At 41.1% G+C, this 20387-nt stretch overlaps 1 protein-coding gene across 1 annotated transcript in view; it reads left to right on the top strand.

Moving 5' to 3' along the window:
• RAD51B (RAD51 paralog B) overlaps nt 1-20387 on the top strand; it is a 608256-nt gene that overhangs the window by 536750 nt on the left and 51119 nt on the right. Inside the window, exon 9 of the mRNA XM_005686011.3 lies at nt 14325-14428. Coding sequence (XP_005686068.1) covers nt 14325-14428 — 104 coding nt within the window. The remainder of the gene's footprint in view (nt 1-14324; nt 14429-20387) is intronic.

The raw sequence follows: 20387 nt of genomic DNA, 5'->3' as shown, positions 1-20387 counted from the left end.
ATGGGGTATTTAGGTAGAGATTTTCATAACATTTGCTCCATAGACTGTCCATGAGTCTGAGAAACCTACAGTTAAAAACCAAAACAACAAATGCCTAATATGTAATTTTGTTTTCAAACGAATGATCTGGGAGAGCATTTTGAAAATGCAGTCCTCTGGGCAATGACCACTCAGAGATCCTGACTCACTAGGTTTGGTATGGGGTCAAGGATTCTGCATTTTTTAGAGTGATTTACCTGGTTTAGGTGATTCTGCTGCATAAACACACATATGAAATAATGCCTTTAGTTATTTCTCCAGAGATCTAGTCCTATATCCTGATTTCATATCAGTTACCCAGGTCTTCTCATAGGGTAGGCCAGCCTATATTTTCACGCTTTTTTTTTTTTTTTTCCGGTAGAAAAAGAATTCAAACCTACAAAAAAGTTCCAAGGGAAGTATAATGAACTCCTACATATCCTTCCCCTAAATCGTTAACATTTTACCCTATTCATTTGATTTCTTTCATATTACTGTTGTCTATTTTTTTATAATATTAATTTATTATTGTTATCTTTGCTGAACCATTTTAGAGTAACTTTTAGACATCATGACCCTTCATCTCCAAATACTTCAGCACTTTTCTTTTAAGAACAAGAACATCTCTGACATAACCACAATACAGTGATCTCACCCAGGAAATTAGTGCTGATATAATACCATTATCTAATATACCAGCCATATTCAAACTTTGCCAGGTGTCCTAATAATGTCATTCACAGCAATTTTTTTTTTATTTTTATTTTTTCTGATCCAAGAGCCAGTTCAGGATAACACATTGTATTCAGTTGAAATGTCTTTCTACACTGATGATCTTTTTTAAGCCACTGCTGTTTTCATAGGAATATTTTTCAAAAACATATTTCCTGATAAACAACAGCATTTTCCCTCATTCTCTCCTTATTACTTGCAAAGAGCCAGTGATCCAGTGTCAGCCTGAAGCAAAAGCAGACTTACCTGGACCAAATTCTGCATCAGCTGAGGCCTTGGGAAAAGACTCTGTCTCCTGGTCCTGGGTTTGCCCTGTAAGCTGATTTCCCAAAGACAAACCCTGTGACTGTTAGTGTATCCCTTCGATCTTTAATCAAATGGGCTGTCACCTGGCTTACTCATTGTCCAGACTAATTCCTTGGCTATGAAAAGCTACTAAATATTATTTTGCCATGGTTTTTAATAAACCTTGACTGTAACCCACCAGGCTCCTCTATCTTATGGAATTCTCTAGGCAATAATACTAGAGTGGGTAGCCATTCGCTTCTCCAGGGAATCTTCCTGACCCAGGGATTGAACCTGGTTCTCCTGCATTGCAGGCAGATTCTTTACTGACTGATCCACCAGAGAATTCTCAATATTCTTGCCTGGAGAATCCCATGGACAGAGGAACTTGATACGCTATATAGTCCATAGGGTTGCAAATAGCTGGACACTACCGAAGCAACTTAGCACACATGCATAGTTTTAAAATCTGCCCAGGAAAAGTGACCAATAAGTGATATGCCACTTTAAAAACAAACAAAATAAGTAAAAAAATAAATAAATAATGAGATCATTTTTTAAAGAATATGTAAATTCCAAGCAATGTTGAAAAGGAAAAAAAAAATATGTGACTATTTACCCTTCCCAACTTTCTCCAAAGGCAATGCACATATCTGAGGGTGATCTTTTTCCAGAAGCCAGGACTATTGTTGTTTAGTTACTAAATGGTGTCCGACTCTTGCTACACCATGGACTGTAGCCCACCAGTCTCCTCTGTCCACGGGGTTTCCCTGGCAAGAGTACTAGGGTGGGTTGTTATTTCCTTCTCCAGGGAATCTTCCTGACCCAGGGACTGAACCACGTCTTCTGCACTGGCAAGCAGGTTCTTTACCACTGAGCCACAATAACAATCAGTAATCAGGATAAGTTGGCTGTATTCCTACTGCTTCAGCAAGAAAAGAGAGTCACCCGAAAAAGAAAATGGAATGGTCAAAAAATGAGATGAGGACCAGATATAATACCTAAGATTTACTGCAATCTGGCTCTGATATCCTCAGATTCTACAAAGACAGTAGAAAAGCAGAACTCATACCAAGATGGCTGATGGGCACAGTTTGAGGAATTCACAGCAAACAGATGGGACACATTTTTGCAAAAGAAAGCCCATTTCACATAAGCCATCTTCCTAGCTTATACTGAATGACACCTAAATTAAGAGGGGGAAAAAAAAAGCCTTTAATTTCCTTAAATGTTTGAGTTTGGGGATTTTTTCCCTTTGTTTTATTTTGCTGGCATTTACTTAAGGGATAGCATGTGTTTTCTCTAGTGAGTGAATTTATTTTTATTAAAGAGTTTTTCAAAGGGTCAGGAGATCTAGCTAGAGGCCACCATTCAGAATCTTTTTTTCTTTCCTTAAATGGAGGATAGCAGGAGGAAAACTGTGTCGTTGGAGAAATCGTTCAGGGTCATGGCCTCCTGAGCAAGATGGAAGCTGAGCTGGGTGGGGCAGATTGCTCCTTTCAGACACCCTAGTTCTGTTCTTCTTAGGCCTGTGTTTTCTTAGCTGCCTTTAGGAACTTTACGATTGTCACTGCAAACATAAAAGCCCTATGCAGTATCCCCTAAATAAGATGGGTTCTGGAAGGACCAGTATTTTGTAGGGTGAAAATCCTCATCCCAATTCTGGACATTTCCTACAAGATATCTCTGTACAGTGAACCATGCATCTTGGTTGGCCCCTGAACAGTCCTGATTTCTCTCTTTCATCCCAATATATTTATTGAAATGCCCCCGTTTCATTTTCTAAAGCATTCTGGTGGGATTATAGTTTCCATGAACCACTCTGAGACTATGGGAAACTTAAAGTATTTCCTCCCCACACAAAAACCAGTGGACTTGTTTGAGCGGTTTGTGCTGCTGCATAACCAGTCTTTATCCGAGTGATTAGCTGAACTCTAAGTCTCCCTTCTGCTGTGGAGGATTGCCCCATCTCTAACCCTTGCATTCCAAAGGTTCTGATCATCCCACCTTATCTTGTCTTCTTCACATTTCTTACCTTCCTCAGGAATGAGCTTTACAGAAACTTGGACAAGACTGGGTGTGTTGTGCAAGGAAAGACTCTGGACTGCATTCACCTTTTTCACCCCTCACCAAGAGACATTGGGAATGAAATCTTCTGTTTTCTCAAAACGCAGCAACCTTATTCTTTACTCAGGCCGAAGGTCTTCCTCAGTGGGCAGATGCTGTTGAGGCAGTTATTGTGTGGTTTTATGCCTCAGATCCTTTATTTGTAAATTTGAAAGAAGACTAATAACTTTAAAGTATTTTGAGAATCTCAAGGCTCAGAAGATTATAAATAACAAGAGATTTTTTTTTTTTCCTCGTCTAAAATGGCAGCACAGATACTGTGGTTACTTACTTAATAGATAGTGTGTGGTCCCCAGGCCATATGCAGCTGATGGGTTTTTTCCAGTGTGCTATTTATAGAGCTAGATCAGAAATATCACTTCCGTTGGAACTTGACCTACAGACCATCGGCAATTTTAAAGACCCAAGGAAGTAGAGTATATACTAAATACAGCTGGTTCACAGGTTCAGTTAGTGAAGCACAAGCCTCCAGGGAAATTAATTTTGCTGGAGGACAGATGTCTGAGCCTGTCTCAATCACTTTTTATTTAAATTAATTTTTATTGGAGTATAGTTGCTTTACAATGTTGTGTTGGTTTATACTGTACAGCAGAGTTAATCTGCTGTATGTATACACATATCCCTCCTTTTTGAATTTCCTTCTCATCTGCCATGTGGCCTTATGGAACTTGAATCCTTATTCTCAAATACCCTATCCTCTGTAGTCTTCCCTCTTTATAGATAGCCTCTTCAGTGTAGGTTGCTGAAATTCTGGCTTTCTGCATCAAATAGCAAAAGAGCTCACGATCCATTAGCAGAAGTAACTCAGGCTACTCTGGGAAGCTTGGGAAAAAGATCTAAATATTTCCCTCTTCATCTTTCTATTGAGGCTAAACAAGATTCTCAGTCACTTCCTCACTTCAAATGAGTGACCCAACAACAACAACAACCAAAAAAACATATGCTGAAGCTCAGCGACTTCCACGGGCCTGGTTTTAAACAGGGGAAACTGAATTTAATGAATGATAATCCCTTTCTAATCCCTACTCTCTCACTCAGACTCCCATCTTTAAGCTTTGTTCTTATGAAGTTGTGTTTGCTGGGATTTGGCCACTGGCCAACACATGTTTACCCATCAAAAGGTTTTAGTAGGTAGGATAGACTAAGAAAATCCCTAGTCTGGGGAGAAATCTGCTCTTAGTAAAAGGAGCCCACATCTGCACTCTTCAGTCTGAGATGAGTGCTGGGTGGGGCGCAGACATTGAGAAACGGCACCCGGGGTAGAGCAGTCTCAGACTTCCTGGAAAAAGTAAGGTCCAGAATGAGGAACTAATTTCTTGCCATTAAAATACCATAGATTCAAAGTTCTTTGTACAGGCGGGAACTTTTGAGATCATTTTGAACAACCCCTTCTTGTCGTGGATGAGGAAACGGAGGCTCAGAGAAGTGAACTAACTGGTCATTACCAAGGTCTACTCCGATGTTCTCAGTTACATCATTCTCTTCTCCCACCTGGTCTCATTAAAAGCCCACAGCTAGGGACTTCCCTGGTGGTCTAGTGGTTAAGAATTTGCCTTGCAATGCAAGGGATGCGGGTTCCACCCCTGGCTAGGGAAGTAAGATCCCACATGCCGCAGAGCAGCTAGGCTGGTGCACCACAGCCAGAGAGTCCACGTGTTCTGGAGCCCGTGTGCCACAGCTGGAGTCTGTTCGCCTCAATGGAAGTTCCCACATGGCGCCACGAAGATCCTCCACGCCTCAGCTAAGACCGGACACTGCCAAATAAATAAATATTTAAAACAAAAAGCCCGCAGCTAAGTCAGAAATAGAATTCCAGGGTCCTGTCTTCCAGCCAGCCATATGCCATCATGCATCATATAGAACATGTTTCAGATGTGAGGATGAGAGATCAGAAAGAGAATGTCAACTCCAGTGGTTAACAACACCATCCCCTTCCCCGAACTTATTTAAGTACTGAAAACATTTGTATTTTCATCCTTTTTTGTTTTTTAAAATTTCCTCTTTCTAGTCTCAATAAATGGTCTTTCATTTAAAGGGGCAGGAGAGACCTAATGTCCAGAGGAGCCAGCCCTCTCGGGCCATAAACTTCTCCTTCCCCTCAGTTCCTATTCTGGGAGTTGCTGCTTTGTTTACATTTTTTTTTAAAGCATGGAACAGTCTAGTCTTTTAAAGTTGACCTTTTGCCAGAGGGCACACTTTCATGTTATATACTGGAGATTCCATTTGACTTCCCAGAAACGCTTAGCATAGGAGTCATAAATTGCAATGTTTTTAGAGAAGGAGTTTCCTCATTAAAAGCTCCCTCAATACTGACACTGGTTGGTACCAGAGGCCCATTACCTTTTTGGAAATCAAGGCTACATAGCAACCTGCTTATCCTCCTCCAGACTGATTGCACAAGGACTACACCCTCTGTGCAGAGCCGAGAGAGAGAGAGAGAGAGAGAGAGAGAGAGAGAGAGAGAGAGAGAGAGAGAGCGAGCAAGCGAGAGCGAGCTTCTTGCCTTATAAGAAATTTGTCTTCGTAACCACTCCCACTCCAAAGGAGTAGGGGAATGGATCCAGAGATAGTAGTCATGAAAGAGATTCCAGAATCCAAATCCTGCTTAAAGTGGTTTAAACCACTTCATTACTGAGCTTTACTAGCCTGCCTCATTGTAAGAATTTTTAAAAAGTACTAGATGATGATTAAACTTCTTTTCTCCCTAGAATTTTATCTTCAGTGTTTGACCATCATTGTTCCTGTCATTTATACATATCAAGTATCTTCATCTAAGGGTCATCAAGAACCTTTGGTTGCCTGGAGGCAAAAATTATTATTCACATACTACAGATGGATAAGCAATCACGGAGAGAGGGTGTGCTTTGACTTACCTGAAAGTGTCTCTGAGACAGTAGAGGATGACTATTCCCTCAGTCTTTTTAAAAGAGATCTGGTGGTGGTGGTTTAGTTTTAAGTCATGTACAACTCTTATGATCCCATGGACTGTCACCTGCCAAGCTCCTCTGTCCATGGATTTTCCAAGACAAGAATACTGGAGTAGGTTGCCATTTCCTTCTCCTGGGAATCTTCCCAACCCAGGGATCAAACCCCCTATCTCCTGCATAGCAAGCAGATTCTTTACCAATGAGCCACCAGGGATTCCCAAAGAGACCTGACTTCAGTGTAAATAAATTAGATTTTCTGTCTGGAGCTTACTCAGGTACTTCTATAAGCTCAATCTTGTGACCATGAAAAATCTCCAATAATGAAAATATTTTAAAAACCCAGTTCACTTATTTGATTTTTTATTTGTATTGGAATCAACCAAATTCTAGTACAATGAAGTCATACTGCCTTGGCAGATCTAAATATCACAGTCATCGAAAAGGAGGGAGGGAGAGAATGCCCCAGTTTTTGTACCTTCTGCTAAAATGAGCTTAGAAAAGATTCACATAGCTGTTTCCTGACCAATTAGGTCATTGGGCAGGAAATCACCTTTTCTGAAAAGCCAATAAGCAGACTCCCTCTACCTTAAATTTTCTATAAATAGCATTAATGATCATCTATGCTAGCCCTCACACAGGAATGCTTAAAAGTCAAAAGACATTAAAGACCACTGAGTTTTCTAGTTGAAAATAAAATTACAAATTTATAGTAACTGATAGCTTCCCCACTTCCCTTTCTCAAGCCATGCCACCACCTATAACCACTCTTCAATTGTTTTTCCATATTCAGAGTCCTATTCAGTGAAATAACTTTTCAGTCTTGACCAGATTTTTTAATCCTCCAACCAGAGAGGGTCAGTTTCAGGCCACCTGATTTGCCTGAATCCTGTTGCTGGGCTAGTTGAGTGAGGTGAAATAACTTGCCACGCCAGGACATGTAGCGTCTTTCTGGAAACCCCTTGCCCTGGGTTATTGCTGTACATCAGGACAAAGGAAGCCGAGTGTAGAGCCTGAGTGGCACGCAAAGTTCAGACGAGTTGATAAGATGCTCACAACAGACTTCCATCAGTGTCTTCCCAGAGATAAGCCTCTGGGCTCTTCAGGCCCTGCCCAGCCACCACCACCCCACCCACCCAAGACTGGCAGAGTGGCCAGAGATTTTACATAATAAGCCTAGAGAAGGCTAATTGGAATAGTGGTTAAGACCCAGTCATATACCTGCTAGTGTATGTAAAAGAGATAACCAACAAGGACCTACCTGTATAACACAGGGAACTCGACTCAATATTTTGTGATAACCTATAAGGGAAAAAACCCTGGAGAAGAAAATGGCAACCCACTCCAGTATTCTAGCCTGGGAAATCCCATGGACAGAGGAGCTGGCGGACTATGGTCCATGGGGTCGCAAAGAGTTGAACATGACTAAGCGACTAACACTTTGGTAAAGGAAAAGAATCTGGAAAAGATATGATCTGAATCACTTTGCTGTACACTTGAAACCCATACAACATTATTAATCAACTATACACCAAAAAAAAAAAAAACCAAAAGACTCAGCCTAGTTTTGAACACTGGCTCTATCATTAACCAACATGTGACCTTGGGAGAATTACTTAATCTCTTATAGCCTTGGTCTGTTCTGCTGATGATGTTACCTACCTCCTAAGGTGGTTTTCAGGATCAAAAAAGATGTACCTAAGATACAAAGCTCAAACAGGGTATAAGCCCTCCTTATTTAAAGGGCTTACCTAGTGCCTAGTTTATAGTATTATACTTTTAAAATATTGTTTTTCCTTATCAACTAATGTTTAACGTTTAACATTTCCCATTTCCTTATCATATAAGGTCCTGCTGTTATTGCTCTTGTGGTGGCTTAGCATTTGTAAACACTCCTGAAGATATAGCTCCCTAAGCTTGCCCACTCAAGGTTTCCATTGGAAAATTTTCTCTGGTTATTGTTGCTCATGGCCCTGGGTTAAGGACCCAAGCTTACCTGTCTGACAAGCAGCCAAGCATGTGGGTCCTTTTCTAAAATTCTGTTTTCATTTGTTTAGGGACATGGAATTCTTTAAATAGGCACTACTGCCATTTATAGCTCTGACCCCTGAAAACGTCTTTTGAACCTGGGCAACACCTACAGTTGTATCACCACTTTTTTTTTTTTTTTTTTTGAGTGCTTAACTCATTAGCAACTCCTCAGTATTCACATGTAGCTCTTCCTTGGTGAACTTTCAAATTCAGGCTCGGTTCATCCTATCACTTAGTGGGCATTGAAGCCACAAGCTTCTAGAGTTTGCTTGAAAAATGTAAACCTATTAACTTTGGCTTAAGCAAGATCGGATTAAGAATGTAAATCTGCTGCTAAAACAAGTATATAACACAGCTCAAAGTTTAATAGTAATTACTTATTTTCTATTTAACCACAGTTTCTGAAGCATCCTTTGGGTCTTCAACCTCGTGAATCAGGCATACTAATATAAATCAGACTTGGACTTGGTCCTCTTGAAATAAACATCAGAGGTGCGAAGAAAAGCACACAAGTAGCATGCCACAGGATGGAAAATGGCAGCAACATGAGAGAATAATAGAAAGTGTCGTGGGCATTTGAAGGAGGAAGGCATTATTTCTGTGATGACCAGGGAGGGGGCGTGTAAGAAGGAGTATTGAAGATGATGCGTGGGCATGGAGGTGGGCGACACGAGGAGGGAGTGATTACACGGAGCAGAGTCTTTATGAAGTGGAATGGAGGGAAGACATGTGCAGAGGCAGGTCAGACACAGCTGCAAGAGCGCCAGTCTTAGGAATTTAGAACTCTTCAAAAGAACATGGGGGCCGCCAAAGGTTTCTGAGCTTGCTGCTCGTAAGTGGAAGGGCAACACGCTTAGCTGTGTGCCTGGGCAGCTGAATCAAACAGCAGAATAAAGGATGCTTTCGTAGGGAGAAACTCAGAGCAGCGTGGTGACCTCAGCCATTCCTAGGTGAAAGCTAATGTGCCTCTGATCTAGGTTGGGGCAGAACGAACGGATGTAGGTGAGACGTTTACAGTGAAACGAATCTGACTTCACAGTTTACTGAAACTGAGAAGCACAGGAGAGGGAGACATTTTTAAAATGGAACTAAGGTTTCAAATTAGATTGACTAGAAGGCCAAAGAAGGAGGAGTAAATTTATACGGGAAGCGTATAAGCTTGATTTGAAGATACTGAATTTATAGTACCCAAATTCATCATGTTAGGCCTGCAGATCTTGTAGTTGAAAATGAGGGACAGGTGCTGAGGTAAGTGGGACACTAAGACAGAGACTTAGAAGTCATTCCCCCTGGGAGTGTCATCCTTGTCAACAGTGAGGACATCCCGCATGGAGCAGACATTGCAAGCTTTGTGGGAATGGGTCATTTAACATGTTTAAAAATTGTTTTAAATAAACCAGCATTTTCCAATCAGAAGATTGTACTTAAAGTATTGGTTTTAAAAATAAGATCAAAAGATATGGCTAACCATAAACTCTTATTGCCGTGTGACAATAGCAGCTGGAGCTGGTTGGGGACTGTCCCCTTGAAATCATAGGTGAATTGTCTAATTCACCACCATCTCCACTATTCTCCATCATCTCCTAGCACTTAATATTAGACGGAAAGTGGATTAATGATTGCCTAGGGCTTCAAGGCAGGAAGGAAGGGCTGGAGGCTTATAGCTAAGAGATCTGGAGTTTCTTCTGGGGGTGATGAAATGTTCCAAAGTTGATTGTAGTGATGGTTGATCAACTCTGAATATAGTAAAAACCATTGAACTGTACACTTTAAATGGGTGGATGGTACAACATGTGAGTTGTCTCAGTGAAGCTATTTTGTAAAAATGCAAGAAAAAGGAACATCAGTGGCTATTGTCCTTGCAGTGTTGGCTTTCTTATAGCAGAAAATACTTCTCTGTTAATGAGTCTCTATCAAAAACGGGGGAATGAAAGATGGACTGAGAGGTCCACGTATTTCAAGAAAAATGGGAGAGAGTACATCTCTTTGTGGTAGTGAAGACTTTCTACCAGCTAAGATGCAGACTCTTGGTCTCTTTATTAATACACATTACCTTCCTAGCCACTGAAGGCATGTGGGTGTTAGGGAAATAACTGCTCATGACCAGCTCTCTGGGGTCCACCCACAACTAAGGAGAGAGAGAGAGAAAGGAAAAGCAGAGAAGGAAAAGGAATACTCAACATGATTGGTACAAGGAGAAGCAAAGAGGCGAGTATACTGGATGCTGGAAGAAGCTTTACCAAATGCTGACAAGACTCCAAGGAGGATGGAGACAGAGAAGTCAGGAGGTTACGGGGCCATCCATCCAGAGAAATGGGGCCAGAGAGAGATGCAGATGCAGTTGATAAAGCATTCAGAACACCTAGTCCTGAAGTTAGCAGTGTGGTCGGATCAGCACCGTCCAGATTACTTGCTTTCAAATTAATTCATTTGTGTTTTGAATTGTATATATGATGAACCAAGGTCACCCTAAATTTTATTCTCTCCTTCACTAAATTCTCCCTCAGTCTTAAACCCCAGGCTTGTTGAGGCCCTAGTGTGGATGATATCCAATTCCCGTATCTGCTTGAACCAGAGAAAAATATGTGTGTGTGTGTGTGTGTTTAACCCATGGCTTCTCACCATCGGCTCTGTTTTATCTGGGGCTGGATAATTCTTTGTTGTGTGGACTGGCCTGTGCATCACAGGGTGTTTAGCAGCATCCTTGACCTCTACCCCCTGGACACTATAAGCACTCACACCTCGATATTGCCCACAGAATCATTTCCAGCCTAGAACCACTGAACCACATTTATCTGTTGCTGTATTTGAGTCCAGGAGTTATCAAATCCCCTGTGAATATGCAGTGGAGGTGAGGAATAGATTAAAGGGATTAGATCTGGTAGACAGAGTAGCTGAAGAACTATAGCTGAGGTTTGTTACACTGTTTAGGAGGCGGTGACCAGAACCATCCCAAAGAAAAAGAAATGCAAGAAGGCAAAGTGGTTGTCTGAGGAGGCCTTACAACTAGCTGAGAAAAGAGAAGAAAAAGGCAAGGGAGAAAGAGAAAGATATACCCAACTGAATGCAGAGTTCCAGAGAATAGGAAGGAGAAATAAGAAAGCCTTCTTAAGTGAACAGTGCAAAGATATAGAGGAAAACAATAGAATGGGAAAAACTAGAGATCGCTTCAAGAAAATTAGAGATACCAAGGGGACATTAATGCAAGGATGGGCACAATAAAGGATGAAAACAGCAAAGACCTAACAGAAGCAAAAGAGATTAAGAAGAGGTAGCAAGAATACACAGAAGAACTGTACAAAAAAATATCTTCATGACCCAGATAACCACAATAGTGTAATCACTCACCTAGAGCCAGACATCCTGGAGTACAAAGTCAAGGGGGCCTTAGGAAGCATCACTATGAACAAAGAGAGTGAAGGTGATGGCAATCCAACTGAGCTATTTCAAATCCTAAAAGATGATGCTGTTAAAGTGCTGCATTCAATATGTCAGTAAATTTGGAAAACTCAGCAGTGGCCACAGGACTGGAAAAGGTCAGTTTTCATTCCAGTCCCAAAGAAAGATAATGCCAAAGAATGTTCAAACTACCACAAAACTGAGCTCATTTCACACGTTAGCAAAGTGATGCTCAAAATCCTTCAAGCTAGACTTCAGCAATACATGAACCGAGAACTTCCAGATATACAAGCTGGATTTATAAAAGGCAGAGGAACCAGAGATCAAATTGCCAACATCCATTGGATCATAGGAAAAGCAAGAGAATTCTAGGAAAACATCTATTTCTGCTTCATTGACTATGCTAAAGCCTTTGACTGTATGGATCACAACAAACTGTGGAAAATTCTTAAAGAGATGGGAGTATCAGACCACCTTACCTGTCTCCTGAGAAACCTATATGCAGGTCAAGAGGCAACAGCTAGAACTGGACATGGAACAATGATTTCCAGCCATGACTGGGAACCCACTGGTGCCTCCTGACCAAGCACTCTCACCAAGTGCTCGCATCCCTGATGGGGTTTGTGGTCCTGTTTATTACCATTCTTCTGTCCAAGTGTGGGCCTGATTCCCTGTGGAAACCAGGGCTTCGATCACAGGGATTTTCCCTAAGCACAGGGTTAGGATCAACGTGGTCAGTAAACATGCAAATGAACATTTTTTTTAAAACATCAAAAAAAAAAAAAAGTTGGGAAAAGAATACGTCAAGGCTGTATATTGTCACCCTGCTTGTTTAACTTCTATGCAGAGTACATCATGTGAAATGCTGTACTGGATGAGTCCCAAGCTGGAATCAAGATTGCCAGGAGAAATATCAACAACCTCAGATATGCACATAATACCGCTCTAATGGCAGAAAGTGAAAAGGAACTAAACAGCCTCTTGATGAGGGTGAAAGAGGAGAGTGGGAAAGCTGGCTTAAAACTCAACATTCAAAACTCTAAGCTCATTATGTCTGGTTCCGTTGCTTCATGGCAAATAGATGGAGAAAAAGTGGAAACTGTGACAGATTTTCTTTTCTTGTGCTTCAGAATCACTGTGGATGGTGATAGCAGCCATGAAATTAAAAGATGCTTGCTCTTTGGAAGAAAAGCTATGACAAACCTAGAGAGTATATTAAAAAGTGGAGACATCACTTTGCCAACAAAGGTCCATATAGTCAAAGCTATGGTTTTTCCAGTAGTCATGTTTCGATGTGAAAGTTGGACCATAAAGAAGGTTGAGTGCCTGAGGAATTGATGCTTTCAAACTGTGATGCTGGAGAAGACTCTTGAGAATCCCTTGGACAGCAAGGAGATCAAATCAATCAATCCTTAAGGAAATCAACACTGAATATTCATCGGAAGGACTGATGCTGAAGCTCCAATACTTTGGCCACCTGATGCAAAGAGCCAACTCATTGGAAAAGACCTTGATGCTGGGAAAGATTGAGGGTAAGAGGAGAAGGGGACAACAGAGGAAGAGAGGGTTGGATGGCATCACCGACTCAATAGACATGAGTTTGAGCAAACTCTATAGTGAAAGACAGGGAAATCTGGCATGCTGTAGTCCATGGGGTTGCAAAGAGTTGAACATGACTGAGTGACTGAATAACAAGCTTAAGACCATGAAGAGTTGGCAGAGCACCCTGAAAGATGGTGAACCAGAAAAGAGGACCAATTCCTATTTCACACAGAGGGTGAACATGAGATGATACCATGAGCAGGCAACAAATGAGACATTCAAGGCCTCATTTTGTTTTAGCTGATTCAGTGGACTTCAGCCTTTTGGTACTTGGTCTCCCCATTGGAAAGAGATAGCATTTTGAGGACACAAGGTAAACTACAAGTCCACTATGCCCCATCAGGCTAAGACTCATTTCATGGCCCAGGGCCAAAGTGAACACAGAAACTTGGAGGAGACCTCAGAATGTGCTCCAGATGAGAGTCAGTGCTGACTTCTAAGTGATGGGACTTGTAAGCCTGCCGCTAACACAGAAGAAGGGAGAAGTGCAGGAATGGGTTCCTTCTGGTTATGTCAAGAGAGATCAGTGATGCTCTGGAGATGTCAGAGGGTAGCTGCAATGCAATTTAGTATAGACTAGAAAGTCAGATAAAGTTTACTTCAGATCCTCCCCCTTATAGGAAAGTCTTAGGAGGTAAGAGAATGTTTCTCTTGGGATAAGAATGTCTAATACAGATGAGATATGAAATGATGAGAGCTTCCAGATTCCTCTTCAGGGTTCATGTATGTTCAGGTTGGAAAGGCATAGAAATTTTATATACATATGCCACCATTTCTATATTGATTAGGGAAACAGAATTAAGAGTCTTATCAAGCTGGAAAAGTCTTGCAACTTTATTAAACTCTTTCATAACTGGCTCTTATTCTGTGTAGTCGAGTTATGCCTTTCTGCCGTGGATGTTGAGTAGCCTGATTTATTATTAGCAATGGCTTGCACTATAACCTCTTATTGATATATAACTTTGTTATCTCTGAGCCCAGTGGTGGTTACTTTCACTGAGGCTGAAGGAAACCCATGCTGGTTTTTCTTTTTAGTCTCATATTCCTTAAACCCTTGCTTCCTTTTTCCCTTCATCAACTTTTGTAGTAGTGGCCTGGGCTCCCAAGTACTGTCTGAGCAATGAACAGTGACTGGACTTTTGCTTAAGTGAAAGAGCATGATGAGACTGGGTGTCCATAGCCTGCTTTTGTTCTTTTTCGTTTCAGGCACTTCTAGATCTAGCTGTTTGACAGCTGCACTAGGAAACACCTGGAGTCACAGTGTGAACACCCGGCTGATTCTCCAGTACCTTGGTTCAGAGAGAAGACAGGTGAGTGCTTTAACCATGTTCTCTGACTGTCCAGGTCAGGGAACAAGATGTACCAGCAATCTGGGTGTTCATCTTCTGAAAGCATTGGCTGTGCTATCTGTCCTGGGCCAACACTGTCAGAGGGTGGGTAAAGAAACCAGTCTCCCTGCCTACCTCAATAGCAGTTCTAATAAACTGGGAAGATAAGTCACACACAAGGGAAAAAATACGAAAAATAGAGCGTTGCCCCCTGATTTTTGCCAATAGCTTGGTGAGTGACCAAGGTTTCTACCCCTAAGGGATCTCCAACACTCTACCTCTAAAGGGTGAATAAATGATCATTTCTCTTAGCTAGTATTTGTTAAGGGCTAGATAACTTGTGTATAAATTAAATAATGATGATGCTTTTTCTTGAGGTTAGGATGTTTTGAAATCCTTAGGCCACAAAGACTCTGCTAAGTGAATACACTCTTCTCCAGATCCTGGGTACTTTTGCATTAACTCATAAACCAGTAGGTTAAAGTACTGAATGATGCCAGAAATTATCCGAAAGGATAATGACTCTCTCAGAACTCTATTAATGCTGTCTATCCTGGACTCAATTCCCCACCTGTATCCAGAAAGGTTACTTTTTACATCTTTCTTAATTTCCCCTCCCACTCCAAAGAAAGGAACACCACAGTCTGACCCCTTCTGTGAAAAGTTTCATAATTAGGAAGTTTATTTTTCCTGACACGACTGAGCGATTTCACTTTCACTTTTCACTTTCATGCATTGGAGAAGGAAATGGCAACCCACTCCAGTGTTCTTGCCTGGAGAATCCCAGGGACGGGGGAGCCTGGTGGGCTGCCGTCTGTGAGGTCGCACAGAGTCGGACACAACTGAACCAACTTAGCAGCAGCAGCAACCTCAACTTTATCCTGCTATGTGGACCAGGCTCCATCTTGACCTCTCCTACAAGTAGGAGAAAGAAGACAGGGGGATTATCCTGTTTTGTTGGATGGGGCAGAATTCATAACCCAGACTTGCCCATCTTGCTAAATATATAACAAATCCAAGTTATTAATGAAAGAGGCATGAAGTATCATGATGGTGGTCCTTTCTGGAGAAAGTGGTGGGAAGGGAGTTGTTTGCCTTTACCTGCATTAGGTAAACTGGCTGTTTTTCAAGGAATCAGGAATCATCAAAAACAGACATGAGTCTTTGCCTGTTGCAGACATAACTTTCTGAGTGCCCTTGGTTACAAACCAGAGACTTCTTAGTTTGCTCGGGACTGTGTAAATAACATTCCAGCTTGATGATTGAGTCGGCCATATTCTGAGAAGATAGAGCTGCTTGTTTTCACTGAAGGGAACATTCTTGAGTGTTCAGGCCCTGGCCTGCTCATTACCTCAGTGATACCTTTTCCCTGATGATTTAAGTATTCTGCGTTCTAAATCCATTACTTCTCTTTCAGTGGAACATGTTAAAAAATGTTCCGGTAGAACCTAATAACCTTTGGTTTGTACCTTAAGTTATAAATCATGTGAAATAAACCCTGTTTATAGCCATCAGGGATACCATTAAGGATTGTCAAGCACTACTACCTAAACTCTAATTTGAGAAAGCAAAATCGCTTGTGAATGCTTTCATTTTCATGGATCCTTAACTTTATGCCTTCAAAACTTGTAATTTATCTCTGTTCTTGATTTTAGATGGTACACTGATTTTTTTATTCAGTTTATTGTATAGGGTACCATGGATTCCAGGTTCCCAGATCCCAGTTTCAGTAATTCTACTTAGCATTTATTAGTAAATAACGAAGTCAGAGCCGCAGTTTTCTTTTCCTTTTGTTTTAGTAAATTAACTAGTCATTTCTATTTTGTCAGTGTCAACAGAAAGTAGCTGGCGGGCTACTGTTATTTGTGTATCTTTGGTGAGTGGAGGATTTGGGTGGCTCTTGGTTCTTGGCTCATAAGGTCAAATGCAGGCCACTAGTCACAAGAAGAACAGAAAGCAAAGCAGGCATAGATCAGTGACAGTCTATCAACTCCTATCCTATTAGATAGGTCAGTAGCATTATCTTAATCTACAAAGTTACAATCATTACTAATCCATCGAGTGGACTTCAATGTTTTAAATCATGTTTGCGCACAATATTCGGAAATTAAAGTAAAATATGACCAGTGTTAAAATGGCCAACCCAAGCAAAAGAATGTACATTTAATTAATTTATAGAAATGTATGTGACTTTGGGGACCAGTTGTTAAATGTGTGGCCTAACAACCAGGATAAATGTTGGTACTGAAAACATGTCTCTGTTTGATGACCTTATCTTGCCTTAGCAAAGGGTGTACCTAGTGATTCACTGAACCTTTCCTGTGATCTTACTTCCTGATCAAGTAGAAAAGCCATATGAAAGCCAAACTTTTTCTGGGATATGGGCACAAAATAAGATTTGAAAGCTACCTTTTAAGGTAATTGCACAAAATATTTCCTTCTAACTCAATTTAGTTGGAGAATTTGCCTGGATCATTCTAGTGTGGACAGACCCATGGAGCACCAGCTACTTGGGGAGGATACCAGGATAGGTTTTTTTTTGTTTGTTTGTTTTTTTCTTTTAATGCACAGGTAGAGGCCACTAGACCAAAGGATCAAGGTTATAGAATAAGGATTATGCTTTATCCCCTTTCTATGACACCGAGCTCTACAACAGGGCTCTTGAATGTGAGGCTTAGTCTGAGACCACAGAGCTGGAAGGGGGTCAGGTCAAGCTGAGCAGATCCGCGAGCCGATTAACCCGAGAATTGAATTGTATAGTCCAAGGCAAGGAGTCCGCCGTGGGTGATTATTTTCTTTACACCCTGGAAACTTTGTAAAATTATATAACCAGGAAAGAAATCTCCTTATCAGGGCACAAGCCAAGTTAATTCTCTTGTTTATTCTGCTTCTGGGTTGCAAAAAAAAAAAAAAAAAAACAACCCTTTTAAGAAGCTGGGAAACATTTTCTTTTGGACTAATTTAGCTTTTTTTCCATTTGACTTTCATTTACTCTTTCCTTCCTCTCCTTCAATCTTGCCCCACCCTTTTTGCAGCATTTTCATTCTTACCAAAGACATATCCTTAGAGTTAAAATGGCCTCTACTAGGTGTTTTGATTTTGTTTTTTTTTTTTTAATACTCAAAAATCTGTTTTGGTCCACTATATGCATGGCGTGGGGATGCAAAGAAGTAGAAGACACAGTTCCTGCCTTCAGGGTTCTTCCAGTCTAGTACAGGAGATGAACCAAAATGTGAGTAAGTTAAAGAGCAGACTCACACTGAGGTCCTATCACAGGCGGTGTTTGATTTGTGATCTAATAAGTGGTTAAAAACGATAACTGCTTTGAAGCCAGAGGAAGGTGAACTCCTCAGAGACACATTCGTCTTTTCAGGCGAAGGTGGGACTTGAGTATCACTTTAAATCATCATTTCTCAAGCCCTGGCTGCACCTCCCACTCACCACAGGAATATTTACAAAATACCAACGCCAGGGCTGCACCCCAACCAAGTAAATCAAACTCTCTGCTGATGGGGCCAAGAGTTGGTGTTCATTTTATTTATAACACTCCCTCCAGTGCTTCTACTGTGCAGCCAAGTTTGAAAATCTCTGCCTTAAATAGATCAAATTAGGTGAGTGAAAAAGGAAAGGGAAGATGTGGGAGGGAAGTCAAACAGCAAAAGAAGAGAAACAGAATGACAGGTCACCTGTTCAGAAGATCCAGGCTGAGGTTTGCCGTTTAACAAGAGCAGAAGGTTTAGGTCACACATTCATTTGATGCACCTTTATTTAATCACCTCTTGGCTGCCAATTTGTGTGTAAGATGCTAGAGATTCAAAGTGTAAGTGGATGTCCTGTAGTTGTTCACAGATAAACATCTAAAGAGGACATGCTGTACCAGCATCATGCATCCATTGAGCACAGAAGTGGCAGCTCTACAACAAAGGAAAACCATGAGTGAGGCAGCGGCACGCAGAATGCATTGGCCAAGGAGTCCTCTGGGGCAGCTCTTAGTAATCAGGTGCCTTGTAACAAGGGACTGGAGAAGTTAGAATGAGGGTGGTTATACTTGAAAGAATGATGAAAAAACTCGATGAAATATTCATACTATTTCTCTTCAGATCCTCATGTAGTCTGTTCATACAAACCACATATGGGATTATATAAATTTTTAAGTGCCCTGGAAGGAGTAATGAAGTAAATTAATCCCAACTAAGCTTCACACCCCCTTGATGAAATAAATATTATGACTCTCTTATTTCAACAAATTGGAGAGAGGTAACTTTTTCATATAGGAGGTTTATTTAAATGGACTTTATAATAATATTTTCATCTTCTGCTTAGAAGACACTCTGAAGTTTCAGAACACTGGAGGGAAGAGCCTACAGACCAATCCTGTTACTCAAACTCTGCTTCTTACTTGAATCCTTAGGCTTTTTTGAAGTCCCTGGTTATTTTGCATCTTGAAAGTATTTGGTGTTTCCTTTCTGGTGATGGAATTCTTCACTCAGTATCCATTTTGTGTTTTGAAAGATTCAAACCCTGTCACTGTGAAGATTTTGTATGCATGCTCAGTCGTGTCCAACTCTTTGTGACCCTGTGAAGGCTGTGACTGAATCTTAACTGTGTACCCTCAGAGGCAAGACAAATGCTTGACACTCACATTCAATGCATGTATTTTGAAAAAGAAACTCCTTGCATCCACACATGAACACAATCTTGAGGAAGAAGGATATACTGCCTATTTAGAATCACTCTTCCCCATAGAATTTGAGTTTTCCACTGTAAAAGTTCCTTTAAATTGTTAGTAATAGTCATATTTAAAGGTGAGCATCAAATCTTATAATTCAAGTAGATACTTCTATAGATATACTATAAGAATACTGAGTATAGGAATATCTTTTTGCAGAACCCGCCTGCTGGGGGCCGTAGGAGAGTGGGAGCCAGGCTTCCCTTGAAATCCTAGTTGGAATTCCTTTGTGTAAGCAAGCCAGAGGCCTAACACAGACCCAGGCTGAGCACAGGAGGAGTCCTGCAGCTGCTCTCAGGGAACAGGCAGCCAGGGGACTTTGGCTGGGGGGGAAGGATAAGAAATCTTTGCTGCTATCTTCCACAGGTCTTAAGTTCTCTACTCTGTGGTTGGAAAGGCTTAATGAAGGGCTGAAAAACTGAAAGAAAAGATGATAAATCTTTTCTCCCAGATAAACTGAAGGGCAGATTTGGGGCAAGAATGTCAAACATATATCCCTATTCACCCAAACAAAGACAGAGATTGGAGATGATGTTTTGCTTGATGTTAAGTCAGTTTTATAAACCTTTATGAACCTCTACCTTTGTAAAATGGCTCCAGGGCACTCATCTTGTTTGTTCCTTTATTTTCTGCCCCAACTCATGTGCTTTTCTTAAGCAAAGAGACTGTTTTTTTGTTTTTTTATTTCAATGGTGACTTGATCCAGCCAGAGAAGTTTGGCTGTGGTGCAGGGGTGGGAGAAATGTCTTTTTAAGCATAAATATCTGCAGAAATAGTAAAGGGAACAGAGAATCCCAGCCAAGTACATTGCCTTGGGTATAAATGTTCCCTCCCTTTCAAAGCCTCTCATGTGTGAAGTCTAACCCACTGCTCACGCTTCCATCGGAAGCGCTCTAACTAACAGCTATTGAGAGTCTGGGAGAATGTATGAAAGGGGACCCCAAAATGGGGACTTTCTAGAGGATTCTTTTTTCAGGTCACCAGGTAAGTGTATTAAAATCTAAGGAAATCACACCTAAAAGTAGACAGTAACAGCAAATGAATGCAGTGAACTAAGACTCAGAGAGCAGAAAGACAGGTTCTGACCTAGAAAGGGTAACTCACATACCCAAGTGCACACTTCCTGTTTCTATCTCCACGTTCGAAATAAGAATGTAATTATCTTTCCCACCACTTACCAAAAAAACATAAACTCCATAGGGCTCCCTTTGA

The sequence above is a fragment of the Capra hircus genome, chromosome 10, assembly GCF_001704415.2.
Source record: "Capra hircus breed San Clemente chromosome 10, ASM170441v1, whole genome shotgun sequence".
Taxonomy (NCBI): domain Eukaryota; kingdom Metazoa; phylum Chordata; class Mammalia; order Artiodactyla; family Bovidae; genus Capra; species Capra hircus.
Note: the sequence above shows the minus strand (reverse complement) of the source record. Positions and strands in the feature narration are given on the sequence as shown.